At 44.5% G+C, this 17,299-nt stretch overlaps 1 protein-coding gene across 7 annotated transcripts in view; it reads right to left on the bottom strand.

The window, feature by feature from the left end:
- The window catches only part of XRCC5 (X-ray repair cross complementing 5), a 91,962-nt gene that overhangs the window by 16,561 nt on the left and 58,102 nt on the right, over nt 1-17,299 (bottom strand). For all 7 annotated transcript variants that reach the window (XM_090046095.1, XM_090046092.1, XM_090046094.1 and 4 more), the window contains 3 exons: nt 12,880-13,076; nt 5,689-5,782; nt 3,225-3,294 (listed from right to left, as the gene is read on the bottom strand). In XM_090046095.1, coding sequence (XP_089902221.1) covers nt 3,225-3,294; nt 5,689-5,782; nt 12,880-13,076 — 361 coding nt within the window. The remainder of the gene's footprint in view (nt 1-3,224; nt 3,295-5,688; nt 5,783-12,879; nt 13,077-17,299) is intronic.

The raw sequence follows: 17,299 nt of genomic DNA, 5'->3' as shown, positions 1-17,299 counted from the left end.
CCACACATGCTTCGGTCATAACGTGAGGATGATTATGGCTTGCAAGGCAAGGCCGGCAGTTCTCAGCAAGCACGTCACCCACACCTCCGCCTGTCTGAAAGCAGGACTTCCTTGAATGAACCCCCAGACCTTGCTTGCTTCAGTGAGCTGGCTTCTATTACCTAAAAAGATGTGTACCTTGAAATTTCCCTTGGCTCTTGGACATTAGGAAATTAGGGACTCGCTGATTCTCAGATGCTGGTTACTTCCCCTTTGCATTGCTTCAATGTGAAGGGAGAAACCCATCTTCCAAGGAGCCAGGCATCCAGGTTGTGCTGATCGCCTCTTCCAAGGAGCCGAGCTCTAGAAGTCCAGCAAACTCACAGTACGGGTTCGGCTTGTGTCCTTTTCTGCTGAGAAACCCCGTCCAGCCTTTCCTACAAGATTCCCCCTTTCTTCCCCCAGACTTTCTTTTTAAATGTGGGAAACACCAGCTCTAGCTTTCAATAATTTTGTGACCCTGCTGTTCCAGCTTGCATAGGATATGTACATTTTACCTCTCACACCAAAAGACCATGGTCTGGCCCTGGGGTGATCAGTTCTCTCTGTAACATATTTAACAGGCAGACTAAAACTCTTTTCTCCTCTTAGTAACTCTACTTCCACTCCTTCAGCTCCTGTGAAAACATCATTTTACTATATGTCTGGTCATGCTAGGAAATTTTTTTATTCTTGCCTTCTTTTAAATTAGAAATTCAGGTTCTGCTTAGCATGGAAGACTATCAGGCATTCTTGCCTACACTGTGAACAATCAACATAGGGCACAACCTAATTTTTCTCCTTTTTTATCTTACATTTAAAAATAATGACATGCAGGACATAATTTATTATTTTTTCCAAGAAACTACCTGAATACCATATAAATCCTTCCCTGCAAAGAGGCTTTACATCTAACATTTTCAACAGGGGGAAAAAAAACAAACTGTTTTCCTCCTTGAGTGGTTGTAAGGTAGCATCTGCTATTATACACTAGCAAAAAGGACTGTAGCAGGCCATTTAAAAGTTTTTTTTTTTATGTAACAAGCTACTTTGAGGCTTGTAAAGAAGAAAAACTAACATGCAGAACATGTTTGTATTTACACTGTCTCCCATCTTTCTTCTTAATGGATGCCTAGACTGCATTCCATACAACTATACCGTGTAATTATAGACCTCATCATCTGAAAAATGAAGAGAAATTGCAGAAAATGTCAAAAGCCATCCAAACACAGACAGCAGTCATTTCAGAGACAGCTACCGAAGAGTGGATGAGTTTAAATAAAGCCTTCAGAATATGGTCTTTGATGCAGCCATTTTTAATATTTTGAGCTTGAATGTCTTTCCTGTATGATTTTAATTAATCACAACAACAACAAAACTCTTCTTTTTTTTTTTAAATTTGAGGTATTTGGATTTAGCTATTTTTTATGACATTTTGAAATATAATTACAGAATTTCTACTGTCAGGTTTAACATGGAATCATTTAAAAAGCCGGCCACTGGTTTATCATTTTTTGACTGTCATAAAATCCTGACTAGTCTACTGTTACTTAAAAGTTAGCAGGCTGTCCTCAGAAACAAATGCACATTTTAGCACACATTTCAATCAATGCCCCAAAGAAGCAAAGAACTGAATGAAATACCCATGAGTGACCCTGTGCAGCTCTGTTTTTTTTTCTGATTAGCAAACAAGTATGACATCCTCTAGTCTGAAACTGTCTTCCTTAATATAGCCTTGGCATGTGTTGACATTGCATATAGTGGAAGCAGTCTTTCCAACTATTTACCCCGCTGCTCAAATGCTTCCCTGCTTCGAGTACATGGGCTAGCCATTGCATGTAGTGCAGACACACCTGCAGAATCAAAAAGGAGGCAGGGCTGCTTGGATCCAGGTGGAACTAGGAGTTCACCCCAAGGATGCAGCCTTTAGGAACTGAACATCATTTTAAACAAAGATGGCAATTATGAGTCACACCAGAGAACCCCGCAGGCTTCACTTTGACCACCACTTGGAGGTCAGGCCACCTACGCATTGACCAACGCAGGAAACCTGTGCCTTTCAGGTCAGAAAAAAAGTCAATAATAGTAGGAGGTTGATGAGAGGGAAGGAGAGGAAGCAAAGCACTAGAATTCAAGATCCAAATAAATGAAACTCTTCCTCTAAACCAGTGGTTCCCAAACTTTTTTCTTGTGACTCACTGCTGGGAGCGGAGGGTGACAGTGGCAGCGGCCCGAGGGCAGAGGAGCTCCCAGCACGGCTCGTCTTTTGTGTGAGGCGCCTCTGGCATTGCCCCTGCAACCCTCATTTGGGTTGCAACCCGAGGTTGGGAACCGCTGCTCTAAACCCAACCGCTCACTATGAAAGAGGCGCTGAAATTCTGGTAGATGGGAGGATTCTCACATTTTGCTCCTATAATTTATTTGCAATGATGCAGTCAACAGAAGGGAGCTTTGATGCAAAAGGACAGGTCCTCAAAGACTGGAAAAGGATACCAAATGTGCTCTGCCATTCCTTGAAAACGAAGATTTACAGAGGTAGCAGGACCCTTCAGCACCTCCTGGTAGGCACGGCTTAAAACCACCGCACCAGTTTAATTCTAGCTCAGGTTTACATTTGGCTTAGCTCTGGTTTTCAGACTCAAGTCTTTCATCCTCACTGCACTGCAGGCATGCTCCCTGAGTGGTGTCAGGATTGTGCTAAAACGGTGGTTAGTCTGGAAGGGGAATGCTGTGAGGACGAATTAGGATTTTCCTGGACACATGCAAAACCTACAAGGATTGTCATCATGGTATTCTGCACCACAACTCACCTCCGTGTCAGTGAACCCTTTCTCTTCTCACTTCTTTGAGTGCTTGCGATCCCACTTCCTCCTAAATGGCCCTGTCCTTGCTCATTCGCAAGAGCACCAAAGAACGACCTTTATTTATAAACAGTCAACCAGAGACTAAATTCTTACCCCTTCCTAAGTAGGCAATGGAGAACAGGGTCCTCACCTGCTGCCCAGCCAATGCGACTCCATCCTAATCCACATCTACACAAATTAAAAATGCTGAGTTCATACAGTCCATGCAAACCTTTGCCCCTCAGCTAAGGCTACCAAGAAGAGGTCTAGTTAGTGCCAACCACTGTAATCACCATTCTGCTACGGACACTTGACCGCTGAAGAGGCAATTCAAGAATATCACAGCAGATGAAAGCAACTTACCCTCCTTGAAGTTAGCATCCTTCTGCTTCACCAGCACTCGGAAGTCTTCTGCTGGGTTAATACTTCCAACCTACAAAATATCCGGCAATGATTACACTCTCCTCCAAAGCACAACTCCACTTCCTTCCTTTGTGGCAACAGGAATCTTCACAATTCAGTTTATTTTTAAGTAGCAGGAGAAGTTATACAGTTTTGCTCTGGTGAGTCAAATAAAAGCCAAGTTTTGTTGTACCTGATCAGTAGGCAATTATGGCAAGAAGGGTTAGGTAAAATGAACTTACACTTAACATACTGTCCTACTGTGAACTAACAACCTTCTCTGGAATTCGTAGGTCAGAAATACAGTCATTCAGGCTAAGTGCTAGTTCAGTTTTGAGACATTCAATAGCATAGACTCCTTATTCATCCTAACAGACACTTAATGAAGAGTGAGAGTTCATAGCTACATGGGCAGAGAATAACTGGTTTGGCCCCCTGCCCCTCAAATGCTTCCCTGCTTCAAGTACATGGGCTAGCCATTGCTTGTAGTGCAGACATACCTGCAGAATCAAAAAGGAGGCAGGAATCAAAAATGGAAATGAAAAGCTGATACTCAGTTTCTCCAATTACCCTTTACAGCCCAGTCCAGCATTTCAGAACTGAAGCTTGGAGAAAGCAAGCAGTACAGAGACCACAGGGACCGTAAAGGAACTAAAAGCGCATTAGGTATAAAGATATTACAAGAGAAAGGTATGGAATAGCTGCATAAATAAAAATCTACACTGTTCAGGATCCCTTTTCCAGTGCACTGCAATGCAAACAAGTCCTGAAAAACTAAAATTGCTCTCTTTCTCTTTGGAAGGCTTCTCACTTCTGAAGATGAATGGGGGACTCTGTGTGCTCTTCTCTTGGAACATATTCTACTTTCACATGTGTATGCCCTTCGCACGGTGACAAATGATCTCAGAGCAAAGTGAAAAGAACAAAAGGAACAGGTACAGCCTTTTCCAGGTTGCAAGTAACTCTTCTGTAATAAAAGCTGGGGAATTAAAGGAATGTTAGCGCACCCTGTTGCCATCTGCATCCTGATGCCTTTTTAATATATATATATATATATACACACACACATATATACATTTATTTATATAAATATATATATAATATATATACACACACACATATATATATACACACACACACACATATATATATACACACACACACTTTTTTCCCCCAATACCTTTTTAATATATTCAATTAGCATGTAGACGCTTCTCACATACCCACATCCCTTTTCGCTTCAGAAAAAGGGTGTCTTTAGCTTCTGTTCACTAAAGTCAAAATTCTTCCCAATTGATTCTCTATTTTAATACTTTACTCAGACGAGTCTTGCACAGATCTCCCAATAAATCGCTTGTTTGGAAGCCCATATACCAGTGATTACACTATGCTATTAGAAAACAACAATTGGTGTTGGTATTGAAACAGGCACAGGCCTTTGCCTTTTTTCATTATGTATCACACACTTCAAAAATCATACAATGGAAAAGAATCAAGAGATCCCTCTTATATTAATTTATATTAAATAACTATTTTACCTGCTACCAGCATCAAGCAGGTAAAGAAAAATGAAGGGCTCCAACATCTTTGCCTGCTGGTAAAGTCTAACATATGTGAAGCTAAATTAAATTTGGTTTAATCCTGCTATGAGACTAAACTGTTATGATTTTTATTCCCAGCCCACACAAACAATAGATTATGAAATCATATTAGATTTGTAAAATCATATCAGATTTGTAAAAATGGAATACATGGGGGCTTTTTTTTGCAAGAGCTACAAGAGAAAACCTAAAACAAATATTCTGTTCTTACATCTAATCGTGGCTCTCAACTCTGGGATTCGGCTTTCCTTGTACCTATGGAGTTACTCTTGAGAGCTTTATGCGTGTAGGAAGAGAAGAATTTACCCTAAAGGCAATTAAGGCTTACTGGAAAATATGCTAAGATATATATAAAGGCACCAAATTCATTTTACATCCAACAACAGATGGTCTTAAAATTCTCAGGCAGACAACATTTTAATCACATATTTTGCATACATGAAATGACCCCCTTCATTAAACTGCACTTCGGTTAAGATATCGGGGAATAGGCAGAAACTAAATATACAGATGAAATAAAGTCAGATGAACCCACTGGACCAGTTTCAACTGTCTGCTCTGCCCTGCAGTCATTGGAAGCTATTCCACAATAATTTCTGTTTCATTAAGGGCTAATCATTATGGTGTAGGTTGTGGGATAGGAGAGAAGCAGCCCAACAGTTACAGGGGATCAGATGCTGAGCACTTACCAGAGATAAATCCTCCCGCACCGCAGGTTAAAGCAGTGTAACTGGCCATCTGTCTGTGCCCAAGAAAACTGCCCATGGGAAGCTCTAGAATTATTCTTTACCCTTTAGAAACAAGATTTGTAAAGATTTGCTTACGGAGGTGACATTGCCTTGAGCAAGCTTTGCAATGCTAACGCTGCCTTCTTTATCCTCAGCTTCTGCCTTTGTAGCACTGGGGCCCTCTCCGTTGCTGGAAATGAAGGTGACAAAATATTAAATCAAAGCAAACCATCCTGCCAGCCAGTCAGTGTACTGGTGAAATTCATTCTGTGAAAAGAGATCGTCAGTGAAACTTTAGCTGTAGGATTGTCTCTGAGCTAATAACCAGTCTTGCCTTGTTCTCCTACAGGTAGTGTGAGGACACACGGCAGAAACAACGCATGGATTTAACCCAGCGTAAGCGAAGGCGATTCTCACCGCAGGTCACGGATTATGGGCCTGCATATTCTGGAGCTGATTTTGGCCACGGGTCTTTTCTCCCCATCACCAAGAACACGGGATCCTGCCAACCCACCTGATTTGAAGCCTGCGTACAAAAGCAGCCCCGCTCTGTGTTAGGGCATGTTCGTGATAGTTAGCATTCACATCAGACTCTTTTTAAAGATGAAATTGACAGTGCAGGTAATGGAAACTTAACATTTAAGTAAGAAATCCATTTACCCTTCAAAAATTATTTGCTAGTTCCTGTCTTGGAATTGATAGCTATTAGATATCTGTGTACACAGAGACTTCTGAGTCTAATAACCCATCTTCTCCATCAGCATTCATGAGAGCTTTATAAACTTCCACTTACAGCTGTCAAAACTCGCTAGACAAACCCCAATTAGCTATGCGAGATCTCTCTCAGGACGACCTTACAGTTTCTCTCAAACTGCTTTCAAAAGACCACTTGTAATTTAAAAAAAAACTAATTGTGGTTTTAGGCTACCTACTCGCTTTGTCCTCCCAGCTAACTTATTTCAAGGCGAAGTCTCAAACCAAGAATTGACCTGCATCACATACTATGCCAAACTTTAAGAGCACATCTTAGCAATGGGAGAAAAAAAGCCTAGCTAACAACAAGGGGAGGGGGGATGAAATCAAAGAACAAAATGACATGCAATATCTTTGTTCTTGAACATAAATGCAGGAGGCTACTGAAAGAGAAGAATAATTTTAGGTTAAGAATGATTGAGAGCAACCAAGCGATAACAGTAATTGTTATCTAAATTACAGCACTCATAAACAACTTTTCAAAGAAATCTAAACTGGAGTCAAATAAAAGGGTTATCTGAAAAAGTCCTGAAACCAGAGTGAAGACAAGCAGGTGCCTGAAAAAGCAAGGACAAGAAAAAGAAGTCAGGGTCAGGCGTTATTTTGCATACCTTGCAACCAGGAACTGGCTTTAAAACTTGCATGAGCGTCATCAGTCACGAGCTCTTACTCAGATGTCAAAAAGTCACCATCCATTTCCACCGTGTGCTTCTGCCCACGCCGCAGACCAGGCCTCTCCCTCCTCCCCCAGTTCGTATCGCTGCCTGTCTTTGCTGTTCCCCTACTTGTGTCAGTGCTGGGATGAGATCCCTTCTCCTCCACACTGCCTGTCATCTGATATAAGGTGACTTATCACTCTGGCTCTCTACTTGCACAGAGAAAGGGTGACCTTGTGGGTAAACCGTGGGAGGGGGATGAAGGATAACTTGCTTTGCTCCCAGACTTTCTGCCTGACCTTGGATGAACGTCTCCTTCGGTCCGTGCCTCCTATACAGTCACCGGTGAAGCAGAGGAAGTGCAGGTGGCTGCGCTCAGGGGGTCCAAGCATTCACACCCACTTCTCGAGCATGTTGCAATCCCGGGATAACGGGCAAAATAACGGCCCGACGATCCCGCAAGAAAAATCTCTCAAACCCTGCTATTCACCCTTGCTAGCGCCTCACTGTTTTCTTCTCCCTCTTAATGCTATAAAATGTTTTTTGGAAGTTATGAACAGGATAACAGCTGTGACAACGTGACACAGAAATATTTAGGTCCCAATCTGCCGTGACAGTAGTACACCTGAACCCATGGATGTATACCGACTTCCATCAGCCCAGGATTTCGCTCTTGAACGTTACCTGTTGCCTATTATATATTGACTGGTGAGATGCAATTTAACAATGTGACAACTGCAACTGCTGTTTGAGGAAAACTAAGGGAGGTGTCCATGACAAGGTATGGACAAATGAAGTTTTTAGCCACTTCACAACAGGAGAGGGAGCTGCTGCTCTAATTGTTAGGCCTGCTGGGGCTTGCAGTGATAAGTATTAGCTCAATCACCCTAACTTTGAGCCTGAAGGAAGGTTAATATTAGGAGTGGTTTTTGTTCCACCTGTACGGCAGCAGAATCACAAAGAAGTGAAAAAAGAGGCAGTTCGCCATGTTAGTCTGAAGGCAGGCATAAGGCAAAGTAGAGATGCACTTTATAGAAAACTGAATCAGAGATGCACAAGCTGCCATGAGCAAGAGCTCACTTCATCAGATGCTAACAGCTGCACAACAACAGCCGGCATCGGTGTCCTTCGATACTGCCCCAGTTGTTACACGTCTCTATACCCTGAGTTTAATTTAAAAGACTGGAATTTTACACCCACTTTTAGGTTTTATATAAAACTTTCCTGATACTGTGCAACACCTTCAAGTCAAACCCAAGACAGTGAAAGGAACAGTCCCTTTGTTTTACCAGATTTCTTGCCAAGGAAAATAAAAATGAATAGTGAGCACTGAAATTTCCATTACGTTTTGAATGCCTACTTGGAATACATTGTATGCATGAAACCGTAATGCCTTGCGTGACCCCCTTAGATCTCAAAATCTAAGTACAGTTGAATCAAGCCAGTACTTAGATGGGAGCCTCCCAATGAACAGCATTTAAGCCAGTGATTCTCAGCTGGGGTGCTGCGAGATCACAATGCGGGCACCACAGCAGCCAGGTTCAACCGTCCCGTGTGGCTTATGCACAGCTAAACTAGGAAAGGCTGCAGCATGAGCATGCATTCCTTCGACATTAAGGTTATCTCTTTAGCCTGAAGTGGGGCCTCCTCATGCCTCCGTCCTTACCCATCCTTTTCCCCCATGCTCCTCCCAGAAACAGAGTTTCATCTGCTCCACACGCCTCTGTTTCTAGGAGATGCTGTGCGGGAATGGACCAGGATGGGTCCTGGTCCGTTCATGAGTTGGCTCTCCTGCCTGCTTTAAACTTATCCGATAACCCTACCGAAGGCGTGAGCCCATGCTCTTGCCCGACCCTCCCTGGTTGGGTTGAGCCTGAGGAGCGCGGGGCAGCTCCGCTCGCCTGCAGCACCGACAACTCTCCGGTTGAGACCCGACACGGTAAACCGAGGCAGTGCAGCAGTGGTTCCCAGCTGGGGAAACTGCAAAATTCAAAAATGTTACAGTGGGGTGTCCTGAATCTTAAAAGGCTGAGACACGCTGTTTTAAGCTATAAGACTAGTATTCATGATTCCTGATAAATGTATTTATATCAATACAGATCAATATAAATCATAACCAGATCCACTTTGTATCTGCACATATGAAAAAGGCGTACAAAGCAGCCCCAGAAAATGACAAAATTAAGCAATGAAATGACTTCCTTGCGGCCACACAGTGTCAGTGGCACAACGAGGAACAGGAAAGTCAGGTATCTGATCTACTGGATCACAGACCCATGCTTGAAATACGACTTCTGTCCTGAACCAGCATCTTACCTGTACTGATGCCTCCGATGCAACATGTAATACCTTGTTTTAAAGAGCAGTGATACACATTAAACACCACTTGCTTTACTTCCTACACAGTGCAGGCAGGAGATGGTCCTAAATTAATACCGGCTTCCAATCCCATAGCTACGGGTGAACTCAGCACAACATTTATAAAGACAATCTTGCTTTAAAATTTTCCATTGACAGAGAATCTATCACCGCCTTTGGTAAACTGCTGAGGTTAAGTGCCCTCGCTCGTAGAAATGTATACTGTATTTCTAGTTTGAATTTGTCTACCTTCAATTTCCAACCAGGGGATCTTTTGTCTGTTGGAATGAAGGGAATTTTATCCTCAATTTACTGCTCTCCACGTAGGTACTTACAGACCGGGTCAAACCAGCCCTATACATTCTCACTGATATACTGAACAGATTGCATTCCTTAAGTCTTTTCTTACAAGGCATGTATTCCAATCTTTTATTCATTCTGCGGGCTCTTATGTGAACCCTCGCCAAGTTATCAACATCATTCCTCAAGTCTAGACATCAGAAGTGCATGCAGAGCTCCAGATAACTGCAAAAGTGATATAATTTCCTTACTCCTCACTTAATAGTACTCTGCTCCCCAAGGACTGCATTAGATTTGGAGCCACAGTGCTACATCACAACTCAGATTCACCTGATTATTCACCACGATCCTTAAGATGTTTTCAGCGTCACTGCTTTCCAATATCTTATAGGTGCTGTCTGAATTTAGAGATGCTGTCCATCATCTGATAGGCATGACCTATATTCTTTGTTCTTAGATGCAGGAGCTTACATTTGGCTGTACTGAAACGCATCTTGTTTGACTGCATCCAGTTCATCAAGCAATAACGACAGCTCTCTCTCTGCGACCTGTTCTGTTCATTATTTGCTTGCCCCTCTTTGTGCCCTTGTCTCACCTGCAAGCTTTATCAAGAATAATTTTATATTTCCTAGCAGGTGAGCAATACAAATATTAGGAGGACCAAAAACAGACACGCAAGGAACTCCAACAGAAACCTGCCCCCGGTTTCCCCATTTACAATTCCACTCAAAACCTGTTGTCTTGCCAGTTTGTAAAACCACGTCATGGGTGTCATTCCACTTCCTTATTTCAAAAACCATCCGGTACAGAGTCAGATGTCTAGCAGAAGTCTATTACATTAAAATTATTACTGTTATCAATCAAATCTGTAACCTCATAAAACATTATATAGTTAGTTTGACATGATCTACCCTCCAGTAACCCATGTTGACTAGCATTAATTATATTACCCTCTTTTAATTCTTTATTAATTGAGACCTGTATGAGCTGTTCCATTATTTTGCCTGGGATCTAAGTCAAACTGACAGGCCTGTAATTACTCAGGTCATCACATCTACCCTTTTTGAGTGTTACCACCTTCCAAAGGGCCGCAAGAAAGCTAATTTCACCACCTTTCTACGAATGAAAAGTCAGCATTAATGATCCAGAGAGCTCAGCTATCTGATCTTTTAAAACTCCTGAATTTAAGGTACTTGCATCTGCTGATTTAAAGAGGTCTAATCTTAACAGCTGTGGTTTAGTACTCTTCTTAGCTACTTTTGCAGCATATAGTGCTTCATCACCATTATATGATAGGGCTATATCACTTCACTTTTTTCCACATACAGAAGTATTTATTGACTGCTTCTCCTTTAGTTTAACAATTCCCCCATTTCTATTTAGGAATGGACTAATTCAAAGTTCCTTTCATTTCTTACATGCATAAAAAAATCCCCAGAACTTATACCTTTTTTATTGCCCATAATCCTTCTGGCCATACATTTTTCCTTGCATGCTTTTGCGTTTCCTTGTCAATTTTCTACAGCTTATACCTACTGATTTCTATCCATTTCTATCAACTTTTCCTTTATTTCACCTTCAAGTCAAATCAATTTTAACCAACACAGCCCTCTTTCTTGTCAGATTGAAGTTTTGGGGCATCTAGTAAAACATCTTCAAACAATTCCCAATGATCATTCACATGTTTCTCTTCAAATTCTCTCTCCCAGGTGATCCATCTCCTGTTTCTAACTTAGCATCTGACTGTCTTTGCATCAGGAGTACGGTAGGGTTTATTAATTCATGCTCAGTGAATTTGGTCTGAACAGCAGCACACATGCACAGTGCTTAAAACAAAAAAAGACCAGTTTCACTGTCAAAGCAGTGAGTGGAAAAGAAGGTGAGGTACGTGACAACCTGGGTTTGGGCAAAAAATAGTCACCATCACAGATGAGCAGGCTAATCATCACAGATGATAGTCACTGTCACAGATGAGTAGATTCATGAATGGCACACAGTAATGCATGGGTTTTTTTTAAGTATATCTCCATATTTGTTCTAAAAATACGTCCATAAATTTATAAAGCTACTGCACATTCTTACAAAACAAAGGCTGCTTGGAAGTAAGGTGGCCATGTACCACACCACCGTAGTCTGTACAGCACAACCCAAAATCAGATGTGCTCATTTTGTTAAGAGGCTAGACAACAGACTTACACAGGATGGTTTGGATGGGGATATCCTGCCTCAGGCAGGAGGCTGGATTAGACGAGACCTCCGGAGGTCCCTTCCAGCCCTACTTCTCTATGACTGCTGTAAGGCCCCTTGCAATATCAACATCGTGAGTTAGGAGCATGAAGCTAACTTCAACTTCTGAATCTCCTCATTTGGGACGGTCTAGATAAGAACGCTAAATTATGTCAACACAGGGATTCGGTAGCATTAGCGGCTCAGACATTTCTTTCGTGTAACAGGTTCCTGCCTGTTGAACTCCAGGAAGGGAGAGGAAATATCAGCTTAATCTAGCTGTGACGACTCCCAGTCCTGAAGCAGCTCCCCTGTGGCAGAGGTGGAGGCAAACAATTAGCCCTGCTGTTGAAAATGGAAAGAAAAAAGCTGGTTGGGATCCCCATCCCAGAGGGTTTACAAGTTTAAGATATTAAATTAGGCACAGGGATATAAGGATGTATAGGAAGGGAATCTGGAGACCCTCATATAGCACAGCTTCCCTGGGATCCTTAAAAGCTAGATCCACTATACTGGGACCCCTAAAAGCCCAAATCCAGCTCTGACTACTGTAGTTTAAATTTAAATCCACCTGTAACACAGCATTGTTGCAAGTAATAGCTCATCTATTAGAGATGCCAACCCATTAAAACTGGAAGCTGCATGATAAGCCTGATCTTAAACTAAGCGAGACCTTTTGTTGTCCATGTTCAAACCCTGTTGCTATTACTGCTGGACAACAAATACAGACTGGACCTTCTACGCCCTGGAGCTAGAGACTGGAGCCAAAAACAGATAGACCACGAGAAAATTAACACTCTAGGCACACTATCATAAGGGACTCTACCAAGAGATGCTTTGGTACCACAAAATCCTCTGTCCGCATATCCTTTATCATACCATAACTGAGTGATCTCACGACAAAAAGATTTCAAACGACAACACCCTACAGACAGAATCCAAAACAATTCAGGACCCATGTATTTAAAAAATCCATACAAACCCTTCCACTTACTTGTCTCGGAAGATATCTTGGGCAGTTTTCTGCTGTTTTTTCTTTCCAGCTTCCTTTAGGGGGAAAAGTGACTTTATTTTTTCAAGAGAAGTCTGGCATCTTTCTTTCACTTCCTGAGGGGTCTCCAACATGTCAATAAGGTGCTGTTCAATAGGTGGCAAGGGCTCATTCGGGTGAAAAGCCTTATGATGCAGACACTGTCACAGTGTGGAGAGAAGACAGATTTTCAGGTTATATGTGCATACCACAATACAGTTGTATTTGGCTTAATTTATGATACATACAATATGATTTCTGCACATATGAGAAACAGACTGATTCAAGATTGGCAGGGAAATGTCATGTGGTGCAACAAACTTTGAGAGACAAGTTGACAATATTAACCAATGACATCACACATGCAAGTAAAGTCAACCTCGCTGACAACAGGAAGCAAAATTATAGATTTCATAGACATCAGGGCTGGAAGGGACCTTGGAAGATCATCGAGTCCAGCCCCCTGCCCAAAGGGCAGCAAGTCAGCTGGGGTCATAGGATCCCAGCAAGATAAGCATCCAATTTACTCTTGAAGGTGTTCAATGTAGGTGCTTGAACCACCTCCGCTGGCAGGCTGTTCCAGACCTTGGGGGCTCGGACAGTAAAGAAATTCTTATGTCCAGCCTGAAACGGTCTTGCAGGAGTTTGTGACTGTTCGACCTCGTCATCCCTCGGGGCGCTCTGGTGAGCAGACGTTCCCCCAGATCCTGGTGGTCACCCCTGATAAACTTATAGGTGGCCATCAGATCACCCCTGAGCCTGCGCTTTTCCAGGCTAAAGACTCCCATGGCTCTCATCCTGTCATCGTAAGGTCTGTTTTCCTGACCTCTGATCATGTGTGTGGCTCTCCTCTGGGCTCTCTCAAGCTAGACATCAGGAGGTGCCACTTCCCGGTCAGGGCAGCTAGGGTCTGGAACCAACTTCCAAGAGAAGTGGTGCTGGCTCCTGCCCTGGGGGTCTTAAAGAGGAGGTTGGATGAACACCTTGCCAGGGTTGTTTGACCCCAGTACTCTTTCCTGCCATGACAGGGGGTCAGACTCGATGATCTGCTCAGGTCCCTTCTGACCCTAGAAACTATGAAACTATGCAGCTTCTCCACATCCTTTTTGAATTGTGGAGCCCAAAACTGGATGCAGTACTCCAGCTGCGGCCTCACCAAGGCCGAGTACAAGGAGAGAATGACGTCCCGGGATGTGCTTGAGAAGCATGTATGGATGCAAGCCAGCTTTTTGGTCGCTTTAGTAGCCGCAGCGTCACATTGCAGGCTCACATTCATTTTGTGGTCGATGATGACCCCCAAGTCCCTTTCATTCGTAGTGCTAGCCAGCGTAGCACTGCCGAGCCTATAAGGGTGCTGCAGGTTTTTCCTCCCAAGATGGAGAACCTTGCATTTTTCGGTGTTAAACACCATCAGGTTCTCGTCCACCCATTTGCTGAGCCTGTCCAGGTCAGCCTGGATCACCCGCCTATCTTCTGGCGTGGATGCTTTGCCCCACAGTTTGGTGTCATCGGCGAACTTGGCCAGTCTGCTTCTGACTCCAATGTCCACATCATTAATGAAGATATTGAACAGTATGGACCCAGTAAGGACAGAGCCTTGGGAGACCCCACTGGTCACAGAGTACCACGATGAGTGACTGCCATCAATTACAACCCTCTGGGTCCGACCACGGAGCCTGCGGCAGGAAGCCACCTTTGTTTCTCCCCAAAATCTCTGTGCTGTGACAATGTGATGAGGATGAGCCCAGCAGAAGAGACACACCTTTATCCTCTCTCTTTAGGTAATCTGAGCTGGCTGCAGTCCTGAGGGAGGGGGAACCTGCTCCCTCTGCCCACGGGACTGGTATCCGCTACCTGGGTGAGGGGCATCTACCTGGTGGGCTAGAGTCTGCCCGGCAACTAGTGATGTATTTCAAATTGGTTGGCCGACAGCCAACAGGTGCTGGCCTCCGTTGGACCAGGTGAACGAGGTCACGGGATGAAGGAGCAGCAGCCATGTGGGGGACTCAGAGGAGCTTTACCATCTGAAACTGGTTCTCTCCCCCATAACTCACGAACCAGGAACGGCCTGCAACAGCCTTGGGATGACGCTTGTGAGTAAGCTACTCGAGATCTGGGTAGATATCTAGCTGGCAGTAACTCCGATGCGTGACCAAAGGCTACCTCAACCAGACTGGTTTGCTTGATGGGATTTCTATGATATTGCTCTATCTTGTACCCTATTTTCACCCTACCCCTGTAATCAATAAAGTTCTCCTTTGTGACCGGTGTAGGAGACATATTGAGGGGTGGGTCTAAATTACACCTGAGAGGCCCCTTAGGTCTGCGGACTAAGGGAGACTTTCCTTTTTGACCCCCGACTTGGGGAAGTGCCCCAAGTGCCTGTACTGGGTTGAGTACTCGTAGGACTGTTAGGCCTGTGTTTCCCCGAGGACACAGGGCCGAGAGAGTCCCTTCTCAGGGTGGTGGCAGCTACGTTACCCCCAGGCTAGCGAGTGTGCTCCAGGAAGGGGTCAGCCGGACGCAAGGCGCCCCTAGGGAGGCACTCGGATCCTGGACGGTGGTCGGGCGCAGGGAGGTGGGTGGCTCAATGCAGGAGTGCCCCCTACTGGCCCGCCACAGAATCAATTCCCCAGCCAGTGGATTGTGGTGGACCCAAGGCCACAATTGGCCAGTTTCGCCCAGAGGTGATCATGGGATATCAGATCAAAGGCTTTTTTGAAGCCAAGATATATGACATCAATCTCTTCTCCCTTGTCCAGGTGATAGGTCACCTGATCGTAGAAGGAAATGAGATTGGTCAAGCAAGACCTACCTGCAACAAACCCGTGCTGGCTATCCCTCAGGAAGTTGGCATCGGCCAGTCCATTAAGGATGGCCTCTTTAATAAACTTTTCTAAGACCTTCCCCAGGATAGAAGTCAGGATGATGGGCCTATAGTTAGCCGGATCCACTTTCCTCCCTTTCTTGAAGATAGGCACCACATTGGCCTTCTTCCAGTTTTCAGGCACTACACCAGAGCGCCAGGAGTTTTCAAAGACCTGTGCTAGGGGCTGGGCTATGACGCTCGCCAGCTCCTTGAGTACCCTGGGGTGCAGATTGTCAGGGCCGGCTGACTTGAAGGTATCTAGCTTCTCAAGGTGTTCCTTCACGAGGTCACCATTTATGGAGGGCAGGGGATCTCCCCCACCCAGACCTCCCTGTCTCATAGCAGGCATGGGCGTTCCGTGGGACTGATGAAAGACTGATGCAAAACATCCATTTAATAAGTTGGCTTTTTCCTTGGCGTCAGTTGTCAGTTGTCCCATTTGGTTCAGCAGGGGTCCAATGTTGCCCTTGCTTTTCCTTCAGCTCCCCACATATCTAAAAAAGGACTTTTTATTGTCCTTGATGCTCAAAGCTAGTTGGAGTTCAGTTGCAGCCTTGGCTTTCCTGGTTTGCTCCCTGCAGGACCAGACGAGCGCAGAATAATTCTCCTTGGAGGTGAATCCCATCCTCCAGCCTTTGTAGGCTTCTCTTTTTAGCCTCAGGAGGTCTGCTAGGTCCCTGGAAAGCCAGGAGGGCTGCTGTGCCTTCTTGCTGCCTTTCCTCTGAGATGGAATAGACTTAGCTTGTGCATTGAGGATCGCTCCCTTGCGGAGCAACCACTCTTCTTGAACTCCCATCTCCCTGGGATCATGGTCCCTTAGGGACTCACTGACCAGCCTCCTGAGCTTGTCAAAGTCAGCTTTTCTGAAGTCAAGGACTTCCATGTGCTGCCTAACTTGCCAGCTTTACAGCGGATGGTGAAGTTGATCAGCTCATGGTCACTGCCACCCAGCTTCCCATCAATCACTAGGTCGCCGATTAGGTCATCCCCCATAGCCAGTACCAGGTGGAGCAGTGCTTTGCCTCTTGTTGGCCCATAGACTTCTTGAGTCAGGTAGAGGTCATCCATGCACAGGAGGAAGCTTTGAGACCACTTGGATTTTTGCTGAGTGATCCTCCCATGAGATGTCCGGGTAACTGAAGTCACCCATGACAACCATGGTCCTGGAGCATGAGGCCTCAGCCAGTTCCCAGGCGAACTCCTGGTCAAGCTTTGGGTGGGAGGTCTGTAGTAGACTCCCACCGTTGTGCCCCTGTGCCATGTTCCCCACAAATTTTAACCCAGAGGGTCTCCAGTCGTCCACCCTGGTCGCCAATATCAGCTTGCAGGGACATGTAGCTTTCCTTAACATATAGAGCTACACCCTCGCCCCTTTTATCTACACGATACCTCCTGTACAGGGTATAGCCATCTCTACCCGTGGTCCAGTCATGGGTGGAGTCCTACCAGGTCTCCGTTATCCCTGTGACATCATAATTATTTGCACTGAGCAGGAGGACGTGGTTCGTGGCCATT

The sequence above is a fragment of the Crocodylus siamensis genome, chromosome 4 (genome assembly GCF_052110815.1).
Source record: "Crocodylus siamensis isolate JL-2025a chromosome 4, ASM5211081v1, whole genome shotgun sequence".
NCBI classification, from domain to species: Eukaryota; Metazoa; Chordata; order Crocodylia; family Crocodylidae; genus Crocodylus; species Crocodylus siamensis.
Note: the sequence above shows the minus strand (reverse complement) of the source record. Positions and strands in the feature narration are given on the sequence as shown.